Source organism: Callospermophilus lateralis, chromosome 18, assembly GCF_048772815.1.
Source record: "Callospermophilus lateralis isolate mCalLat2 chromosome 18, mCalLat2.hap1, whole genome shotgun sequence".
Lineage (NCBI taxonomy): Eukaryota > Metazoa > Chordata > Mammalia > Rodentia > Sciuridae > Callospermophilus > Callospermophilus lateralis.
Window position 1 is genome coordinate 39,660,291 of NC_135322.1, and position 20,177 is coordinate 39,680,467.

Consider the following 20,177-nt stretch of genomic DNA (forward strand, 5'->3'; position numbering starts at 1 on the left):
TGCTTTGTGTCTGCGTGGTGACCCAGGCTCCCACACACAACTATGGTCAGGAAACTCACTACATTTTGGTGCAGCAATTTTTGGATATAATATTCTTCCAGTAAATGAGTTCCATATACCTCAAATACTTGGCTCTCATTACACCTCCATCCATTTTATCCTTTCCTTCTTCAAACATTTACCCACATACCTGGTAAGTGCAGGTAAGTACAAAAACTGAGAAGAAAAGATCTTCAGGCCCCAACCTCTACTCTGTGTGAAATTTTAGCATTTTCAGGTTATGGATGCTTTTATCAGAGGTTACAGAGAAAAAGGAAAACGTATATAATATTGGTTTCTAATTTAACTTTTCGGCTTCTGTCTCTCTGAAGTCTAAGGTCTCTCTTGAGCAGCTTCCTGAGTGGAGAGCTCAGCATGTTATCCCTGTTACAGTGCTGCCCCCTGCTGGACACTGGTAAGTTCAACAGGTGAAGACAGGTCTGGTTGTCTCTAAAGCTTTTTGCTTTGATTTAATTTAATCAAAGATTGGGGCTAGGAAAGACACTTTCTGTAAAATATTAAAATTGTTTACAATAAAAGTAATGATTAGATATTTGAGAGTATTACAATAATGGAAAGGCAAAGATGATTTCAAACTCCGACAGGTACTTGTATTACTGATACATCTGAAGTGACATGGCTATTCAGGAGAGGGAATTTTTAAAACATAAAAGGAGTCAATTCATAAAGGGCCTAGTTTTCATCCAAGTCCACCTCCTTCTGAAAATATTTTTAAAGTGTGTTTGAATTAGACATGACAGTAGAGTGCATTTGGACACATTGTATACAAATGGAGCACAACTTCTCTTTCCTCTGGCTGTATGTGGTGCAGAATCACACTGGTAGTATAATAATATGTGTATATAGTGTAATAATGTCTGTCTCATTCCACCATCCTTCCTATCACCACACCTTGTCCCATCCCCTTATTCCCCTCTGCCCAATCCAAGATTCATAGTTTAGCTATTGTGAAGAGAGCTGCTAGAAACATTCATGCGTCTGCATCACTGTAGTATGCTGATTTTGAGACTTCTGGGTATAGATAGAGGAGTGGGATAACTGGTTCTATTAAAGTGATGGTTCCATTAAACAGTATGATATTGGCATCAAAATAGACATGTAGACCAATGGTACAGAATGGAGGACAGAGACAAACCCACATAAATAAGGTAATCTCATATTAGACAAAGGTGCCAGAAACATACCTTAGAGAAAAGTTAGTCTCTTCAACAAATGTTGCTGGGAAAACTGGTAATCCATATGCAGCAAAATGAAGTTCAAACTTTATCTCTCACCATGCACAAAAATCAACTCAAAGTGGATTAAAGACAACCATTAAAACAGAGACCCTGAGCCTAACAGAAGAACAAGTAGAACCAAATCTTCATCATGTCAGCTTAGGAGATGACTCCTAAAGTGAAAGAAATAAAATCAAGAATCAATAAATGGGATGCATTTGAACTAAAAAGCTTTTTATCAGCAAAGGAGACAATCAATAACATGAATAGAGAGCCTAAAGAATGGGAGAAAATCTTTACCACCCACACCTCAGACAGAGCAGTCATCTCCAGGATATAGAAAGAACTCAAAAAAACTTATCACCAAAAAACCAAATAACCCCATCAAGAAATGAGCTAAGGAAGTGAACAGACACTTCACAGAAGAAGAAATAAAATTGATAAATAAATATATAAAAAAATGTTCATCGACTCTAGCAATTAGAGAAATGCAAATCAAAAATACTCCAAGATTTCATCTCACTTCAGTCAGAATGGCAATTATCAAGAATACAAGCAATGGGCTGGGAATGTGGCTCAAGCGGTAGCGCACTCGCCTGGCATGCGTGCAGCCCGGGTTCGATTCTTAGCACCACATACAAACAAAAGATGTTGTGTCCGCCGAAAACTAAAAATTAATATTAAAAAAAAATTAAGAATACAAGCAACAATAAGTGTTGGTGAGAATGTGGGGGGAAAGGCACACTTATGCAATGCTGGTGGGACTGCAAATTGGTGCAACCACTATGGAAAGCAATATGGATGTTCATTCTTTTTAAAATCTTGAGGCCATAATTAATATTCAAAAATTGGCAAGTAAGATGGTGGCAAGATCCTTGACTAAGATGGGCAATCTCCTCCCAGAGACACACCAAGTACCTGCTCCTAAAACCAATAAAATTGGGTAAAAGATCATAATGCCCACTTTTAGTATAATAAAATAAAAAGATATTGAAAAAGCAAAAAGGATTGTGATACCGGCATCACCTGGTTCCAACTCCAAGTAGCCCAGTGTGGAGACAAGTGGCTCTCATTTCTGGAAGTCTAGAAGCCCAGGACCAGGTCTGCCATTGTGAAATTCGGCAGTGGGCAAAGCCCCACAACTCCTATCACTGAGCCGAAACTCACAGATTGAACTTCCAAAGCTGTTGATCCAAGTGATTTACTGCCTCTGCAACCAATCAATTTAGGGTTCTTTCCTTAAATTCAGACAGAAATCACCAACAGGCAAAGTGAAGCTCCCATCACATTGGCAGCTCTAAGCTTTGAGGGCTAGCAGCTCTCAGCTCATAGTGTTGGGAACTCTTCCTGCTGATCATGCTGCAGCCAGAACTGATAGCTCTTCTTGTAAGTCTCCCAGCAGACAGAGCTAACAGCTCCCTAGCTTGTCTTCCAGTGAGGGCAAGCAGCTCTCTCAGCAGTTTTTCTATAGCTCTTGGCAGCTCTCTGGCTTGTAGCCATGCTCAGGCCTACCACCCCTTAGTGTTACCAGCTGTTAATATGACTAACTTACCTTGCTCTGCTTCAGATAGAAACTACAGGAGAAAAGCTGGGTGTGGTGGTGCCCACCTGTAATCCTAGCAGCTTGGGAGGCTTGAGACAGGAGGATTGTGAGTTCAAAGCCAGCCTCAGCAACAGTGAGGCATTAAAGCAACTCAGTGAGACTCAGTCTCTAAATAAAATACAAAATAGGGCTGGATGTGGCTCAGTGGTTGAGTGCCCCTGGGCTCAATCCCTGGTACCCACCCATACCCCCAAAAAAGGAAGAAAAAAAGAAATTATAAAAAATGTAAAACCCTCTGAAAGAGGCTTTATTAGAACTTAATGCTGCAGCAGGAAGGGAGCGGTACATGGGAGAGAGACTTATGCCGACTGATCTGATGAGATGCTTATACAGACCAAAAGGCAGGCCCATGCATTCACAGACTCCTGTTGGCTAACTTCAGAAGTTTTGCATCATCGTGCATAGCTGTATTGGGCCCATCTGGCTGTCATAGACAGGGGACGTGCTCCTCACAGACCAAGTGGAGACATCTGAATGGGCTACAGAGGGGAAGAATCATTCAGAGAAGCTTCAGAGCCTCCAAAGCTACTGCAGCCAAAGCAAAATCTCCCAGAATATTTATGGAGCATGTGATGAGGCTGTAGCTGTTGTGATGGCCGCCTGGCTGGACGGCTAAAGAATCAGTTACCTCACTATGCTTCAGGACAGGGGCTGCATCCAAGTGCCCGGATGTTGAGGAGGGGTCTGGAGGCTGACCAGGCCAGGACACTAATACCCATTCCCCCAGCCCCAGGAAGCTTCAGCCACGAACAGAAAAGCACTAATTTATATGCAGAAAGCATAAACAGAGTGATATCAAAAAATACCCTTTTAAGGAAGATTTGGACTTTCCAGTCTGTCTCCCCTCCATCGCCCCTCCTTTAATCTTGAGGGTAGAACAGAGAGTAGGGCACAAAATCTAGCACAGAGCTTTATCTTGGATCCAGTTCCAGGCCTGCCACCCTATAGAAATCAAAGTCCCCATACATAGGACAGAGCTCACAGAGCCTCTAGGCTGGCTCTACCATCAGGTGGAGACCTGTGCACCAGACCCACAGTTTGGCCCCACTTCCTTCCTCCCAAGACTGCACAAGCTCCCACAGTTGTGAGACCCAGGCATGATCCAGCCAAGAGCCAGACTTTAAGGCCAACCTTGGGCAACTGCTATAACCAGGCCAGTGCTTGCATCTAGTGTTCTAGAACTCCCAGCAAGGTCCAAGTGTGCCTTTTCCCCCACATCCTCGCCAACACTTATTGATTTTTGTATTCTTGATAGCTGCCATTCTGACTGGAGTGAGATGAAATCTTAGAGTAGTTTTGATTTGCATTTCTCTAATTACTAGAGAAGTTGAACAAAGAAGTAATCAAAAGTGTTGGCTGTTATCCAGAGAAAAAAGAGAGTATGGCGACCCATGCAAGTCTCCCTGTTGCCTCTGCAAGCAGATGGTGTGGTTACCGCTGTTGACCGGTGACGAGTCCTTGCTTCCCCAGGGTTGAAGAATAACACCAGAGAAGCACACCGAGGCAAGGTCAGAGTAGAAATTAGAAGTTTATTAAAGGACAGCAGAAAAGACTTCTCCCGGAGGAAGAAGGGGACCCAAAAGGTGGAATCCGTGGAAGTGTGGTTGTCTCCCCTTTTTATAGTTCTTTCAGTGATGGAAGGTAGGTGGGAAGGCCTGAGGGGTGGGACACAGTGGGCCAAAGAAGTAGTCTGGGCAGGAAGGACTTCATTAACACTTCTTTGGGATGGACTTTGGCCTAGGGCCTTTTCAGGACTTCATTAACATTCCATGAGTTGTCCTGCGTTTCCTGGAATCATTCTCAGCATGGCCTCCATTTTAGATTTCACTCGATATTAGACCCGATCTAACTACACTGACTACCTAACTTTAAATCTGGCTTCATTCCCCCCTCTAATTTGGGAACTCCTTACTGCTGTAAGAAAGGGGGGTGAAGAAGATCTTTCTGGCTTCTTCAGGCTGAAAAGGGACGGTATGGGGCAAGCAGTTTGGGGTCCCCCTTTAAAAATCGGGTCTATCGAGTGGTCCATGATAGAAGTCTGATTGAGAAGTAATAGACTGGAAGGCCATTTGAGTGATGGGTGGTCTATAAGAGAAACAAGAATTCATTAGTACTGGAACCATATTGATGCAGCAATAAATCCCATAGCACAGGAATATGCCAATGAGTATGATGGCAAAGACAAAGACTAACAATGTTTTCCACCAGGAAGTAGCAAGAACCAGGAGCTAAGATAGTGTTTCCATGACAAAGTTGCTGAGGACATGGCTTCTATCTGAGCATGTAAATCTTTAAGGATATTTGTCACAGTGCCAGAATTGTCAGGGATGTAAACACAACATTTAACTTTTAGGGTTACAGATGTCCTTTCCCTTAATATATAGTTTAATAATTTAATGTCATTTGATCTTGCAAAATCCTTTTACTAGTATGACCTCTGTGTCTAATAGAGAAATCTTTAATTCTGGTTACTTAGGGCTGGATAACCATACTAGCAAACATTAAGCCTACCTGTGTAGGTTAGAAATAAAGGCCTTAAACTAAAAACTACTCTGGCAGTTCCTTTTGATAGTTATCAGGCATTCCTGTCTGAGAATCTCTTTTGTAGCCTCCAGTTTACTTATTTTTGGAAGTTACACTTAACTATTATTATTATTTTAAATGCCCAGGAATAGCTGTGTTTTGGCTTTGACTGTCTTTGCTAAGTGTTTAAGATGAAGCTATTCAAACTGACTTTTGTTTCTACCTATTGTTAACAGTCAGCTGAGTTTCCCTGGGAGTCCTCGGGGAACTTACAGCAGCTTCTCAGTTCTGCTAGTGCCATTTGCCCTAGGATGGGTCCAGGCCTTGCTTGACCATGTGGCTTCCCTTGGAAGCATCAGGGATATCTCCCTTCTTTGATGACCCTCCTCTTCACAGAAAATGCACTGATTGGCTTTCTGTCCTCCACTGGTCTCATTAATCTCCCTGATTGGGAGGTTATGTGGCCCAGAGTTGCAAAGCTCTTTGGAGAAGTTCCCTATTCCCTGATTCAGACTGACTCAGAGGGCAAGAGCCAAATATTGGTTTTCTTGGCCCTTTTAATTTAACTTTAATTTTAAAACTTAATCTTAAACATCCAGCAAATAAACTTCAACAGCCTTATATTAAGATTACTGGGCTTTATTGTCTATCCTGTAGGTGATAACTCCTTATCTTAAATTAACCCAGGTTGTGTGTTCTTAAATCAGTACCTCTGTAAAACATTAACAGGCAATCTTAAATCATTTGTAAGAAAACTACAAAATAAAATTATCAAGAGTAAAAACATATTTAGTTCATATAATAGCTACCTTAAATTTTGGCAGAGTTATACATTATAATCCCCTGTTTGAGATCCTGGCAATCGTGACAAAAACTTTTGGACACAACTTTAAATGTACTGAAATCTGGCCTACTTCTTTCATAGTCACTTTCACATGTAGTGAGATGGGACATAGAGCCTTATCTCAGGTAAGGCGGGGTTCTTCATAAATCTTAAGTACTGTAGTTCTGAAACTGATCTTTGCTTTTTAAACATCATTTTACAAAGCCTACATAAATTGTTGTTCAAGTTCACATGAATATTAGCTAACGCAATATATTATCACACCTAAAACATGAATTAAAGGCTGAAAGCTTTTAACTTTTTGTATAAAAGTAGCAAAGTACTTTTGTGTTTTGCAATAAACCTTTACACAGATTATAATGCTCTTTTTAAAGCTTCTACCTTACAGACTTGTATACCTGGAAGATATGAACACATTAATAGCACCAATTACATGGATGTTTTTATATTAACCAAGTTTAGCTTTTAAAGAAATAACATAGCACAATTCTCTAAAAACAGCACTTATTTAACCAGCTGTTTAATTTCTTTAAGATTACTTGCTCAAAAACTTACACAGACCTTCTTTATATCCCTTACTTAAACCCTCTTAATTACTTAATCATATAGTCTCTTATCCAGAAACACATTTTCCCTCTATTAAATCCATACCTAGAATCTTCTAGTTTCTCTTTTTTATTTGTTAACCTCCTTCTGTTCACATTTTGAAACAATACTTGTAAATTTTATAGACATCTTTTTTTTCATCTATTTACCAAATTTAAATTGAGCCATTTGAATCGCATGAATCAAAGATATTTGGATCCATTTTTTAAATTTTTTAACGAGCGCTCCTCATATATCTATCAATTGTCATATCACGGCATGATATATGGGCATACACACATACAGACATACCGACATACAACACGTAACACAAGTGTAACACAACACAATAGTAAAGGCCTTGTAGCTTTTTCAGGTGAAATCTCATTGCAATGTTTAAAAAAAACTCCAGTTGATCAAAAATAGAACTCATCAGAAAAACATTAATTTGTCTGTAGGATCAAAATCATGAGCTCAAAAAAATACAGAATCTAAGAAAAAAGCAAAAGTCCTAGAAAAAATTGCCCAGCCAGTAATTAGTAAATGCCATACAATTTACTCTTTGGTTTAATCTAGTTTGAGTTCCCATAAAAAGACACTTTTACTCTTTTTTTTTCTTGGGCCTCAGATCTGTCTCCTACTGAGTGCTCCAGGCTTCTTTTATTTGCATATCAACTTAAGTCCTGGCTGAGGTCTGGGAGGAGCAAGAAAAACTGGAATTCTGAGGAGAAGCCTCATGCCTAAGGCATTTTAACCATAAAGTCACAATTTTCAGATTTGGATGTTGAAAATTATGATACAAATTTAAGATACAATTTACAAAATTTCATACTTTACATTTTCCTACACTAGAAAAACTTGCTCACACAAAACTGAAAATAGGATCTTACTTAATAATATAAAGCTACCATCAGAAGAGATCCTTTCAGGATCATTAAGCCACTTTCTTTGTTCTTAAGTTCTTAAAGTAGTATTAAGTTACATTAAATCGCCTGAAAAAATTTTTAAAAGAACCACACTACCATGTATATCCAAAATTAAGCTTTAAAAAATTTTTAAGACTGTTGCTATTTAATGTCATTTCAATAAGCCAGACCAACGTTCCAATTCAACATTTTTTTAATCTTACACATTGAGGGGAACAGATACCATATAATTTACTATCCTTGCCCAAATTAATGCACTGGTACACCTAGTGAAATTTTCTCAGGCTACCCAGTTCAAAATTGATGAAAAAATAAAACTGAATGATTGGGAGTTACTTGCCAACTTGGAAGTAGAGTTCTTTTAATTTTCTATCCTAAGTATTTAAGTTCTCTGGCATGAATTATCTGAAATCACAAACTAAACAATTACCTAACCCCAACTTTTAACTGCAAGATTGTGCAATGCTTCAAACTCATTTAGATACCAGATTGTTACAATGAAACATCATCTTTAGACACACATTTAACCTAGATTATCCCCAAGAAACAATCTATAATAACCTTTAAAACAGACCAGATAAGAGAAAAATCTCTCCAGGTTTTGAACTTCCATTTAATTATGACTCCTATCAGTGGCACCATAGATTTCCCCACGAGTGGACCAGATGTTCTCACATAGGGGCAACTATAGGTGTAAAATCAAGGGTCTCAGTGTGACTGACTTTACTGCATTCAGGTGGAGTAATCCTTACAGTGCAGGGAAGGAATGAGGAATTTCCCCAAAGCGAAAATGGCTCTGGCAGCTGCTGGGAGTCCCTCAGTCTCCCCTTTACTTACAGGATTAGCTTCTTTGGATAGATCCGATCCCAGGCAATCTGGCATATCTCCTAACTTTGCAGTAGAGTCAGTTTTTATCTGCCTTAGGTCTTGAAGGGGGAAGGGGGTATGTACTTTGATTGGCCCAAATTTTTCTCTTGATTCTTTTTCCTCAGTGAGTCCAAGATTTTCTCTCTTCATGGCAGATATCATAGCTAAGTCTACTTTACACTGTTGGCATAATTTAGGATTTTCCCTTAGAGCAAAGAAAATCTGAACATACAGCACCTCACACCATTACCTTTTTGTAAATTTTATCACTGTAAAATTGTATTAAAATTGATATTTTCCTCTGGTGGCCAGGTTTCTCCATCGGAGAGTTTGTATTGAGGACAGGCCAAGAAAATGAGGCGCTTTTTCTTGAGCGTCTGAGGTTCAAATCTATCCCAATTTTTCAATACGCAGGCTAGTGGTGCACCTGGCGTATTGGAGAGAGAGAAGCTCCCGTCTGAGTGAGAAGAAAACAGGATTCAGGCGCCCACGCAGCATCGGAGAAAACTGTTCTCATTAGCGACGTCTCCCTAAGCTTGAGCTTCCTAAATGGTCCAGAAAACCTGTCTCTCACCTTGTTTTGCCAAGGGGTTTCTGGTCTCCTTTAGCAAAGTGCTAAGGTCTCAGTTTGCCCTGTGCCAGAGACCCTGGGAGGATTCAGACTTAAGGGCATTACTGCATCCTCCCGGCCACTAAAAACCCATTGCAAATGAGAAACATACGCTCTTTTGTTGCCTTTATTCTGTAGACTAAAGGAGCCCCCTAAGGGTTAAAGGATATCTACTGGTTGTAAGGTAGCAGATTACTGGAGGAGTTGATTCTAAAAATGCCTCTCTAGCAGCTTGAAGAACATAGCTCATTTTAAACATTGGGGCAGTAAAACAGACTATTGAAAGTTACCTATACACCTTAGGGAACCTGGGCAGATTTTACTAATTATCCCATGCCTTTTTCTCAGTCCTACAACCTGAATTGCTAACATTTCTGACCTGTGAAGGAAGGGGAGCATCCAGGAGGAATGAATGCGAGGTTGGGAGTGTTGCATGGCCCATAAGGAGGCAAATGTGATTGGGGCTTTCCCTCAGTGCCATTCATCTACCGATCACCCTAGATACCCCTGAGGGCTGTCGAGAGCGGGCTCAAGAGAAAGGAACCTTAGGAATCGTCTGAGAGTAGCCCAGACCGGAATTCCGCAGTTGTTCCAAACTCCTTCCTCCACCTCCACGCATCCGAGGCAGATCGGGATTTGGGACACTGTGTACTCATGCCAATTGCTCTCCAGGCCCAGACAGAAAAGTTGGAAGCGGCTTTGACAGAACCCACCATGCCTGCTCTGTATTGAACAGGTGATTGAGAGCTGCCTAGGCCAGGAAACCTCTCACCCGAGTCTTGAAGAGTGGCGGCTGCATTAATTGCATTTAAGTAGCCATCAGGTGCCCACCTTACCCTCCAGAAAGAAAGAGAGAGAAAGATGCACCTCAAATAGACATGGGGTGCGTGCACTTACCTCCGTGTAGAATCTCCGTATGGGACCTCCAATATGTTACCGCTGTTGACCGGTGACGAGTCCTTGCTTCCCCAGTGTTGAAGAATAACACCAGAGAAGCACACTGAGGCAAGGTCAGAGTAGAAATTAGAAGTTTATTAAAGGACAGCAGAAAAGACTTCTCCCGGAGGAAGAAGGGGACCCAAAAGGTGGAATCCGTGGAAGTGTGGTTGTCTCCCCTTTTTATAGTTCTTTCAGTGATGGAAGGTAGGTGGGAAGGCCTGAGGGGTGGGACACAGTGGGCCAAAGAAGTAGTCTGGGCAGGAAGGACTTCATTAACACTTCTTTGGGATGGACTTTGGCCTAGGGCCTTTTCAGGACTTCATTGACATTCCATGATTCCTGGAATCATTCTCAGCATGGCCTCCATTTTAGATTTCACTCAATATTAGACCTGATCTAACTACACTGACTACCTAACTTTAAATCTGGCTTCAGTGTCTGTTAGCACACCTAATAGGGATACCAGTGGTGCATAGGGGCTCACAGGGACCTTGGTGATGGTCTTCCAGGTCCTGGTTGTTGTCTCTAGATGGAAGCACCCGTGTCACTGGTTGATGGCGGCAGTAGTGTCAAGCCTGTAGGTACCTTAACATTGGGCTTCCAGGCCCCCGTCAGCGTCCCAAGGTCCAAGCTGCCCCAGCTAAAGATGGCGGAGGCAGCAGTGGAGGTAATCCAAGATGGTGGTGGAGATGTCCCAAGATGGAAGCAACTGCTTTCAGGAATGGGACTGGGAGGATGGGCTGTGCAATGGCATTGGGTGGCCTATTCGGTGATGCTGCAGTGTTGTCTGCAGTGCTGCAAGGGGCAGCTGCCCTTGCCCTGACCAATGTCCCACAGTAGACATTACCACGTGGGGAGGGCTATGGCGATGGCTGCTGTTTCACATGATCCTTACCCACCAATCAGAAAGCACCCCATGCCAACTGTCAAATCATTAAACTGTTAAACTGTCATAACTGTCAAACACCCTCCCCGCCCCCACTTTATAAATATACAGAGCTGTTCCTCAATAAATTGGCATTTTCTCTGATGACGATTCTTCTTCATTCTTTCAGCTACAATGGCCCAAGGTGGAGTAGGTTTGGGTGGAGCCACCTGTTGATGAATAAGGAGCCAAACATGCATGGCACAGTGTTCCTCTCATGTCGCTGGTGGCTGCACACAGGGGGCAGGCCTCTCCTTTTTTTTTTTTTTTTTATATATCCAATCCCAATCTCAGCTTTAGGCTCAGCTGCCCTTCATAGGGAACCTCCACACCTCTGCTCTCCTCCAACAGATTTCTGGCACTTGTTACCTGGTATCCGCTGACTCAGGAGGCATCCTGGAGTGGCTCCTCTAGTCCTGGTCCTGCCTCCATGCCCCGGGACCCTGTGATCCTCAGATGTGAAGATGGGGTATTTTCAGTGATCCTGACTGTTGGGAGTCACCCCGGCTCCAAAGACTAACTTCCCCATCCCCCAAAAAGGGTCATCCAATGGTGAGCCCTGCTGGCTCACATGATCCTTACCCACCAATCAGACTAGCCCTGCTGGCTCACATGATCCTTATCCACCAATCAGACTAGCCCTGCTGGCTCACATGATTCTTACCCACCAATCAGAAAGCATCCCGTGCCAACCGTCAAACCATTAAACAGTTAAACTGTCATAACTGTCATAACCCCGGCTCTATAAATAAGCAGTGCTGTTCCTCATTAATCAGCAATTTCTCCAACGACGAGCCTTGTTCATTCTTTCATTGGTGCCGAAACCCGGGAGGGGGAATGCCTCACTGCTCAAGGGCCCCCTCTCTCAAGGCTTGCCGTCCTCATCCACTCTTTCGAGCGCTGCTGCTACTCACACAACACCGGCTCTTCAGTAGGTGAGTTCCCTTATCGGGTATCCAACTTCAGACGGGATACGCAGGGGCTTTGACCGTGATCGTCCGGCAAACCTCTGATGCCCAATCTGGAGGACAGAATGCACCCCACCACCACCTTTATGGTCACGGTGGACTCTCTGGAACCCGGTTCATGAGCGGGAGGTCCTGAGGGGTGGAGAACAGGCACTCCTCTCTCTCTCTCTCTCTCTCTCTCTCTCTCAACCACCCTTGTCCCTCTCCTGACCTATGGGGGCCTCATCTTACCTCCCTGCAGACTCCCCCTTATTAAATTCTGCACACGAGATTGGCCTTACTGTCAATTAGAAAATCAAAGTCAATGACCCTCAGTAGGATGCCAAGATTCCACAATTCTCAGAGATCTGTTTAACTTCTGTGAGCGCTCGAAAAAGTGGAAGGATATCCCCTATGTTGAGGGTTTTTATCTTCTTTGTTCTCACCCTGACCTATCCAGTAGATGAATCCCCTCCCTACCAACCTCCCCCGCTGGCTCCATCCAGCCCCTCAGGTGCTCCCCCTGACTATGCTGACACCTTTAGTCCCCCCCCAACTAGGTCCCAAGAGTTTCAATGGGTCCTGCAGGCTTATAGCCTCACTCACCATGAGATATATATATATGTATGTATGTATGTTATTGGCTAATACTCTCCTTCTTGAGGAACATACCAGAGTCTGGGAACTTGCCAGAGCCCATGAGAATGAAACTCACCGAGTTAATCCCAATCACCCTCTGGGGCCACTTGCTGCCCCAGATCAAACTCCCGACTGGGATTATAATACACAAGCTGGCATACAGAATAGGGACAGATTCTCCACAAGTATTATTGCTGGGCTCAAAAAAGCAGCACATAAGGGTGTCAATTTCCAAAAATTACAAGAGACCCCATCAGAATTTCTGGATCGGCTTATGAAAGCCCTTTAGCAGTAACCTAGATCCCGAAACCCCAGATGGCCATCATGTCCTTATGACATATTTCCTCTCACAGAGCTACCCCAACATTGGGACCAAACTAAAAAAGCTCGAACAAGGCCCTGTCACCCCCCAGACTGAGAAATTTCAGATGCTCGCCCAGGCCCTGCAGGTTACTTCCTCGGGTCGCTGCCCATCACCCCTTACCCACAAACTTGGTCAACCCGATTGTACAACCTATTATTCAGGACCTTCTTTGCAAGGGGTACCTCCATTCTGCTCATTCCCCTTACTCCCATACTAGCTGTAAAAAAGCCCAACAGGTCCTATCGCTTAGTTCAGGACCTACGACTTTTCAACACCTCCATTAGGCCCATACATCCTTTGGTTCCCAACCCATACATCCTGCTGCCTCAGATCCCCCACACTGCCACCCACTTCTTGGTCATAGATTTAAAGGATATCTTTTTGCCTTTAACCTGGACTGTCCTTCCTCAGGGATCTCAAGATAGTCCACACCTCTTTGGACAAACCTTGGCCTCTGACCTTCAATCTTTTCACCCCCAATGCCCCAAATCCACCCTCTTGCAATTGTCAGGCAAATCTCTTTGCCCACCTGTGGGGAGGAAACCACCCCACCACAGCCTTTAAGGCTATGGTGGCCCTCAGGGACTCCTTCTTTGGACAGATTCGAAAGTCCTAGTCCTCTCACCTTTAAGACTCAGCCACTAGATTAACGCTTATCCTCCCCTTCCTCTCTCTTGCCCTGCCTCTCCCCTTTTTCCAGTCCTGGGAGTATCCAGCCTCTTTAGGAGAGGTCCCAAAAAGCCTTGGCCAAGGTCTTCCATGGCTCCAGCTCTGTACAGGACAAGAGCTTCGACTGTCAGGATTTGGTGATGACCAATCTCTGCAGCTCGAATCTGCCACTTTTTGGCTCCAGTGGGGATGCCCCATTTGCCAATAAATCAGTTTCCTCCTTCTCTTCGTCTTCTTCCCTCCTCCTTACATGGGTAATGTGTCCTCTCTGCTGGTCGACTCTCCCCTACAATGCCTCTTGGATCAAATATAGCACCCTAGGCCTGGCCCACTTATCCCTGGATCCCTCCATTCTAAGGGATCTCTTCCAGGCTTTCTTCTTGCTCTGATCCAATCCTGCTCTCTGCACCTCTTGCAACAAATTCTTCTAGCCCGTCCAAAGGGCGCTCAACAGATGACACAATTCTCCTACTTAATTTCTTGGCCTTAAAGGGATATTGGGCCTCTCCACAAAAGGTCCTAATAGCATGTAAAGACGTCACATATCTCGGGTTCTCTATCTCTCAAGGGAAAAAGGCCATTACAGTAGACAAAAAACAGCTTTTTGTGTCTATACCTACACCAAAGACCAAAAATGACATATTCTCCTTCTTGGGTTTGGCTGGGTACTTCAGGGCCTGGATTCCTAATTTCTCCCTCCTCACCAGGCCACCATATAATCTGGCCAAGGGCCCCTAAGATGAACCCTACCATCAGGGGTAGGGAAGCCCTTTACAATCCTTAAAAAGGCCCTCTTCCGGGCACCTGCCCTCCATCTGCCCAACCTCTCTGGACCCTTCACCCTCTATGTACATGAAAAACAGGGACAAAGTCTGGGCATTCTGGGTCAGGAATATGGCCCCACATTTGCTCCAGTGGCCTACCTATCCAAACAGCTCGACCCCACCGTCAGGGGCTGGCCCCCATGTCTCAGAGCCCTAGCAGTGGCCCATGACCTCCAGAAAGAAGCACACAAGCTTACCTTTGGCTCCCCACTAACCATCTCATCTCCTCACCATCTAAAGGATTTCCTTACTTACAAGGGGCTACAGTCACTTCCTCCTTCCAGGGTCCTATCCCTCCTTGTCTCATTTCTTGAAAATCCCTCCATCTCTTCTCAGCCCTGCTCTCCATTAAACCCTGCCTCCCTCCTCCCATCTTCTCCCTCACAAGTCCCGTCCACAAATGCCTGGAGGTATTAAAGACAATTTTACCCTGCCCTACCACCATTTCTGAGGGACCCCTGCCCTCTTATACATGAAGGAGTTAAAGTAGCAGGGTATGCTGTCGTTTCTCTCTCATCCATTGTAGAGGCAAAACCTCTGCCACCCAATACCACCAACCAACAAGCTGAACTCCTAGCTGCCACAAGGGCATGCGAGCTAGCAGAAGAAAAACCCTGTCCCTATATACAGATTCCAAATATGTCTTCCATATCCTGACCTCCCACGCAGCCATTTGGAAAGAAAGGGGGCTATTGACCACTAGAGGGAAGGCAGACATTAATTCCACACTTATTTCTGGCCTACCATGAGCCTCCAGACTGCCTTCCCAACTGGGAATAATCCATTGCAAGGCCCACCAAACTGACTCCTCCCTTACTACCAGGGGGAATCCAAGGCCGATCAAGTGGCTCGATCAGCCACCCTACTAGCTTTAACTCCTCTCCGCTACTCTTCGTTACCACCAGGGATTGGCCCAAAGATCCCCAGCAACTCCTCCAGTTTCTTCACTCTCTATTCCATTCTAGTCCACAGAGTCTCACTACTTTCTTTCACTCCTTTTTCACCCTTTCCCCATGCCATAAGACCCTCCTACAACAGATCACTTCCGCTTCTCAGATCTGCCAGAAAACCAATACCAATACTCCATTAAAACCTAAACCTTTTCCTTTTTATCAGGCCTGCAGTCATACCCAGCTGCAGACTGGCAGATTGATTTCACCAACATGCCCCAAGTAAAAAACATAAAATATCTTCTTGTATTGGTAGATACTTTTTAGGGATGGGTTGAAGCCTTTCCCACTTCTAACAAACAGGCCTCTACGGTAGTTGATCTGTTGCTTACTCACATAATCCCCCGTTTTGGGATACCCACTTCTAACCAATCAGACAATGGCCCAGAATTCACCTCGCAGATAACTCAGGGACTGGCTCAAGTGCTATCACTCCCTTGGCATTTCCATTGCCCTTACCATCCCCAGGCTTCCAGAAAGGTTGAAAGGACCAATTGGTCCCTTAAAGAGACCCTCACCAAGCTCACCATGGAATTAAGACTGGACTGGGTAAAGGTGCTCCCCTTGGCTTTATTGTGCATTAGGGCCTTGCCAAAAAAGTCTTCTAATCTCTCACCTTTCGAAAACATGCATGGCCGTCCCCTCGTGCCTCCCTGATTGCCTACAGAACCCCTACCCATCTCTGAAACCTATGCCTTCCCCCTCCTCTTCCATCTATGCTCTGAACTCTGGCGCTATCGAGACTGGCTCCTTCCTGACCCCAGCCTCTTTCAAAACCCTACCTCCTTAACACCTGGTCAACTTGTTTACTATTGCCCACCAGGGGGAAAGCCCCCTCTAAAACCAAAATGGGAGGGTCCTGCTCAGGTGATTATGTGCACTCCCTTGGTGGCCAAACTCAAGCTGTCCAATAACCAACTTACCCCGTGGATTCACATTTCCAGGCTTAAGCCCAGCGTTCCTACACCTTCATCAGAAGAGCCAATGATCGTCACCTGTCATTAAGTACTCTTGTCAATGCTCCCCCTCATTTTTGGCCCCTCTTGGGTCCTCTCTTCACCCTATGTCTGGGCAAGTGGTCCTAAGGGCTCCCTCCAACCAGACCCCCTTTTCCTCCTTACTACACACCTCCCTTTCTTGCTTGGATTTGGCCGGTAGTGGGACCGTTGTGTGTTGTCCTTCTGATAAACCACTTAGGTGTCTGGAGCATGGTGACCCCTGAATAAGTGTGAGCTACCTTTATCATAAGAGAGTACTTTATCAGTTGCCTTCTGGGCCTAAGGAGGAACATGTGTGTTTTGTTTACCCTCCCAATTTCATAAGAATTTCAAGTATCAGTATTTAAAGTTGAGGTGTTTCACATAAAACCTGAAGAGATCTGACTGCTCTCAAAGAGAAATATGGTAACAATGGGCCACTGTCCTCCCTTGGCCGCCTTTGAGAAAGGTAAAGAGAGAAGCAAGCTGGTACACCCAGGTAGGAGAATGTTTGAAGAGCAGCCTTAATAGAGAGGGGAGGGAACTAGATTGGACTAGGAATGAAGAGTGGAATTGGGGGTGTTAGGTGCAGGTCAGGCTGGTCTGCAGGGCATGCAAAACAAAATTAGCTGTAGGATGACTTGGCTTCTCAGGTCAAACAAAGTTAGCTGCAGGATGACCTGTTTGCTTCCAGCCCAAATGCCCAAGCCCCCACTCAAGGCTGAACACTTAACCCCCCTTGCGCCAACAAGGCAGCTTGCAGACCCAGAGACTCCATTAGATTTGGGCTATAAAAACTCCCTGTGCCTGTTCCTTCCCTTTAAAGTTCTTTCAGACTCAGGTGGATAAAAAATTTTGAATCAAGCTTTTAACCAGCTTCTCCTCAGGAATTACCAACTCCTGGCTACCTCCAGTCGAGACCTATGCCAAATGGACTGACATCATCATGGATCTGTGGTGGCAAGGAACCTTCATTGATCTGGTTCCTGAAGTTATACTGGTCTTTTCTGCCTTCCTGTGAGGGTTCCTTACTTCCCTCCTCTCTTTCTCCCACACCGTCCCATCTCAACAAGAAGTAGCCATAATGAGTCGATGTCCACTCTCATTTAATAACAAAGAGGGGGCAATGTTGGGAGTCACCCCGGCTCCAAAGACTAATTTCCCCATCCCACGAGAAGAGCCGTCCAATGGTGAACCCTGTTGGCTCACATGATCCTTACCCACCAATCAGACTAGCCCTGTTGGCTCACGTGATCCTTACCCACCAATCAGAAAGCACCCCATGCCAACCATCAAACCATTAAACTGTTAAACTGTCATAACTGTCATAACCATTAAACTGTTAAACTGTCATAACTGTCATAACCCTCGGCTCTATAAATATGCAGAGCTGTTCCTCAATAAATGAGCATTTTCCCCAACAATGAGCCTTGCTTGTTCTTTCACTGACCCTTCCCAGTCAGAAAGGATCTCTAACGATCTCAACCCAGGACAGTTTCCTAAGGGTTCTCCCAGAGAGTTTCTAAATTTCCCTTTCTTCAATCTCAGCAGAATCACCAGTGTCCTGAAGGAAAATTTATAGCTTTTATCCCTAATGGCTGTAGGAGTTGGGATATGGAAGGAGGGTGGTCTGAGCAGGACTTCATGTCTGCATCCCTAGAGAAAGGCCTTCCAGTCTGGTTTTACAGGCTGCCCCCCGTCTTTCTCATGAGCACCCGAGAGACATCCTTGGAGATGAGTCTATGTGGGTTTGAGCTCCCCCGTGGGTCTGTGGTGCCCCAGGATTTTATATTCTCATATTATACCACGTTTGGCCTTTAGCACTGTAATAAACTCTGGATAGTGATTCTTCTTACATTTATGATGATGACATCTCTCTGAGAGAATGGATTCAGCTATGGTTCAAGACACAGACTCTGATTTGGTCTCCAAATGAACATTCATTCTGCAAATCAAGGCCACAAGTTCAAAAACTTCCCCTCCTGGACTGTCCCCACCTACACCACACAATTCTCCAGCTTCCACAAAAGATGTCTCCTTGGTCTATAAACACATCCTGCAGAACACCCCCGTTGGGGCGCCTCTGGTCTCCTGAGGCTGGCTCTGCCTCCCATTCACAATTCCACATGTTCTCTCTGAGGAGGCTTCTTGGCTCTGAGCTTAGTCCACAAAGCCATCTCCTTCTCTTTCAGCCCCTGGGCTGCCTGGGTGTTGGCTCCAATCTTCAGGTACCCTTCCTTCTGGTCATACTCTGGCCAATGGGGCAGCCCCTCCCCATTTGGGTTCCTAGGAACAAAATCAAACAGAAATTGCCCAGAGCTGCTAGTGGTCCCCACAATATTCTTAGACTTGCCTGGAGCTTTTGCCAAGAGGCACATGCAACTCCAGAGACAGGGAGCTCTACATTTCCTGGAGCAGCCTGTGCACTAACTGTCACCATGCTGTGGTCACAGGGTCAGGGATCTGGTCAGTCAAACTTTAGAAGCCCCTCTTTCCCAACAGATAGGCCCCACCACTTGCCACCCCACCCACCCACCCTGCTACCTCTTTGCCACCAGTCTCACCCATGGCGAGCAAAGTTGGCCCAGAATTTCATCACCATCCTGCTGAGGTTGGTCTCCTCTTCTGAGGTGCCCCCTGTTGGGGCAGAAGGAAAAAAAAACGCTTTGTTACTCAAAGTGGGCTGTGTGGGCCAGCAGCAGCACCTGGGAGTTTGTAGGACAGGCAGCTTGTGGGAAGAGGGGAGGGAAAGGGAAGGTATTAGGGAATGAGATTAAACAAATGATGTTATGTGCACACACAGATATGGCTAATGAATCCCACTATTATGTATGATTATAATGACAAAAAAGAAAGGAACGGAGGGAGGAAGATGGACTCTTGGCCCTAACTCTGTGCCTCCTAGACAATGTGCATTTCAGGAAGACCCTGTCCCTTGGTGCGCACTTTCAACTTGAGAACAGCTGGTCTAGGACTTGGCCACACATGCAGTCCACTAGGAAGCTGACTGCCTTTGTGTTCTGTGCCCACCTGCCTGTCATTCCCCACTCAGGGTCCAAAGGCCACATAAGAAGCTTCCTCGGCTTTGAAGGATTGCTGGCTCTTGGGTTTTTGAAACACAGCCACATTTTCACGGAGTCTAAGAAAGATCAGACTGCAATGACACTAAGGAGCTACCCAACTGGGAGGCACCCGAAGGCGCAGGTGTGCCTTGAACGGTCATAAAGTGGCTCAAAAGTCATGTGCAACTGCTGAGAGTTCATTAATTTAAGACACTTATGGAAAGTTTTGAAAAACTATATTATCAAACATAGATGGTAATATGCAAATTTAGATATATTAGAAGACTGAGTGACAAGACACATGTGACACTGGATTCAAGTTGAGCACAATTCTGACCTTAGCCCCCTCCCCCCACATCCTAATATACTTCTTTGAATGAAAAATTAAGAGCGGCATTCTTGACCTGGAACAGTGCCCTGCAGGTGGCCCACCACTTCTCTTATTGATGTCACAGTTTAGGATTCTGAGAGTGACTCTGGCTCAGGGCACATGAATGTGCCTCCTCTTGCACAGTAGAGAGGCTGGGAACTGCCCCGTGTAGCTCAGGCCCATTACAGTGAGTCAGAAGCTAAGCCTGGGACAGCAGGAGAACTTGCTCAAGGCCACCAAAGCAAGACTGGAACCCAGACCTCCTGACTGCAAGCT

General features: G+C 44.8%; 1 protein-coding gene across 1 annotated transcript in view; it reads right to left on the reverse strand.

The window, feature by feature from the left end:
• Nucleotides 1-18,389: 18,389 nt before the first annotated feature.
• LOC143383123 (liver carboxylesterase 1-like) overlaps nucleotides 18,390-20,177 on the reverse strand; it is a 32,599-nt gene continuing 30,811 nt past the window's right edge. The window contains exons 13-14 of the mRNA XM_076837451.2: nucleotides 19,034-19,106; nucleotides 18,390-18,755 (exon numbers count right to left, since the gene is read on the reverse strand). Coding sequence (XP_076693566.1) covers nucleotides 18,584-18,755; nucleotides 19,034-19,106 — 245 coding nt within the window. The 3' untranslated portion in view covers nucleotides 18,390-18,583. The remainder of the gene's footprint in view (nucleotides 18,756-19,033; nucleotides 19,107-20,177) is intronic.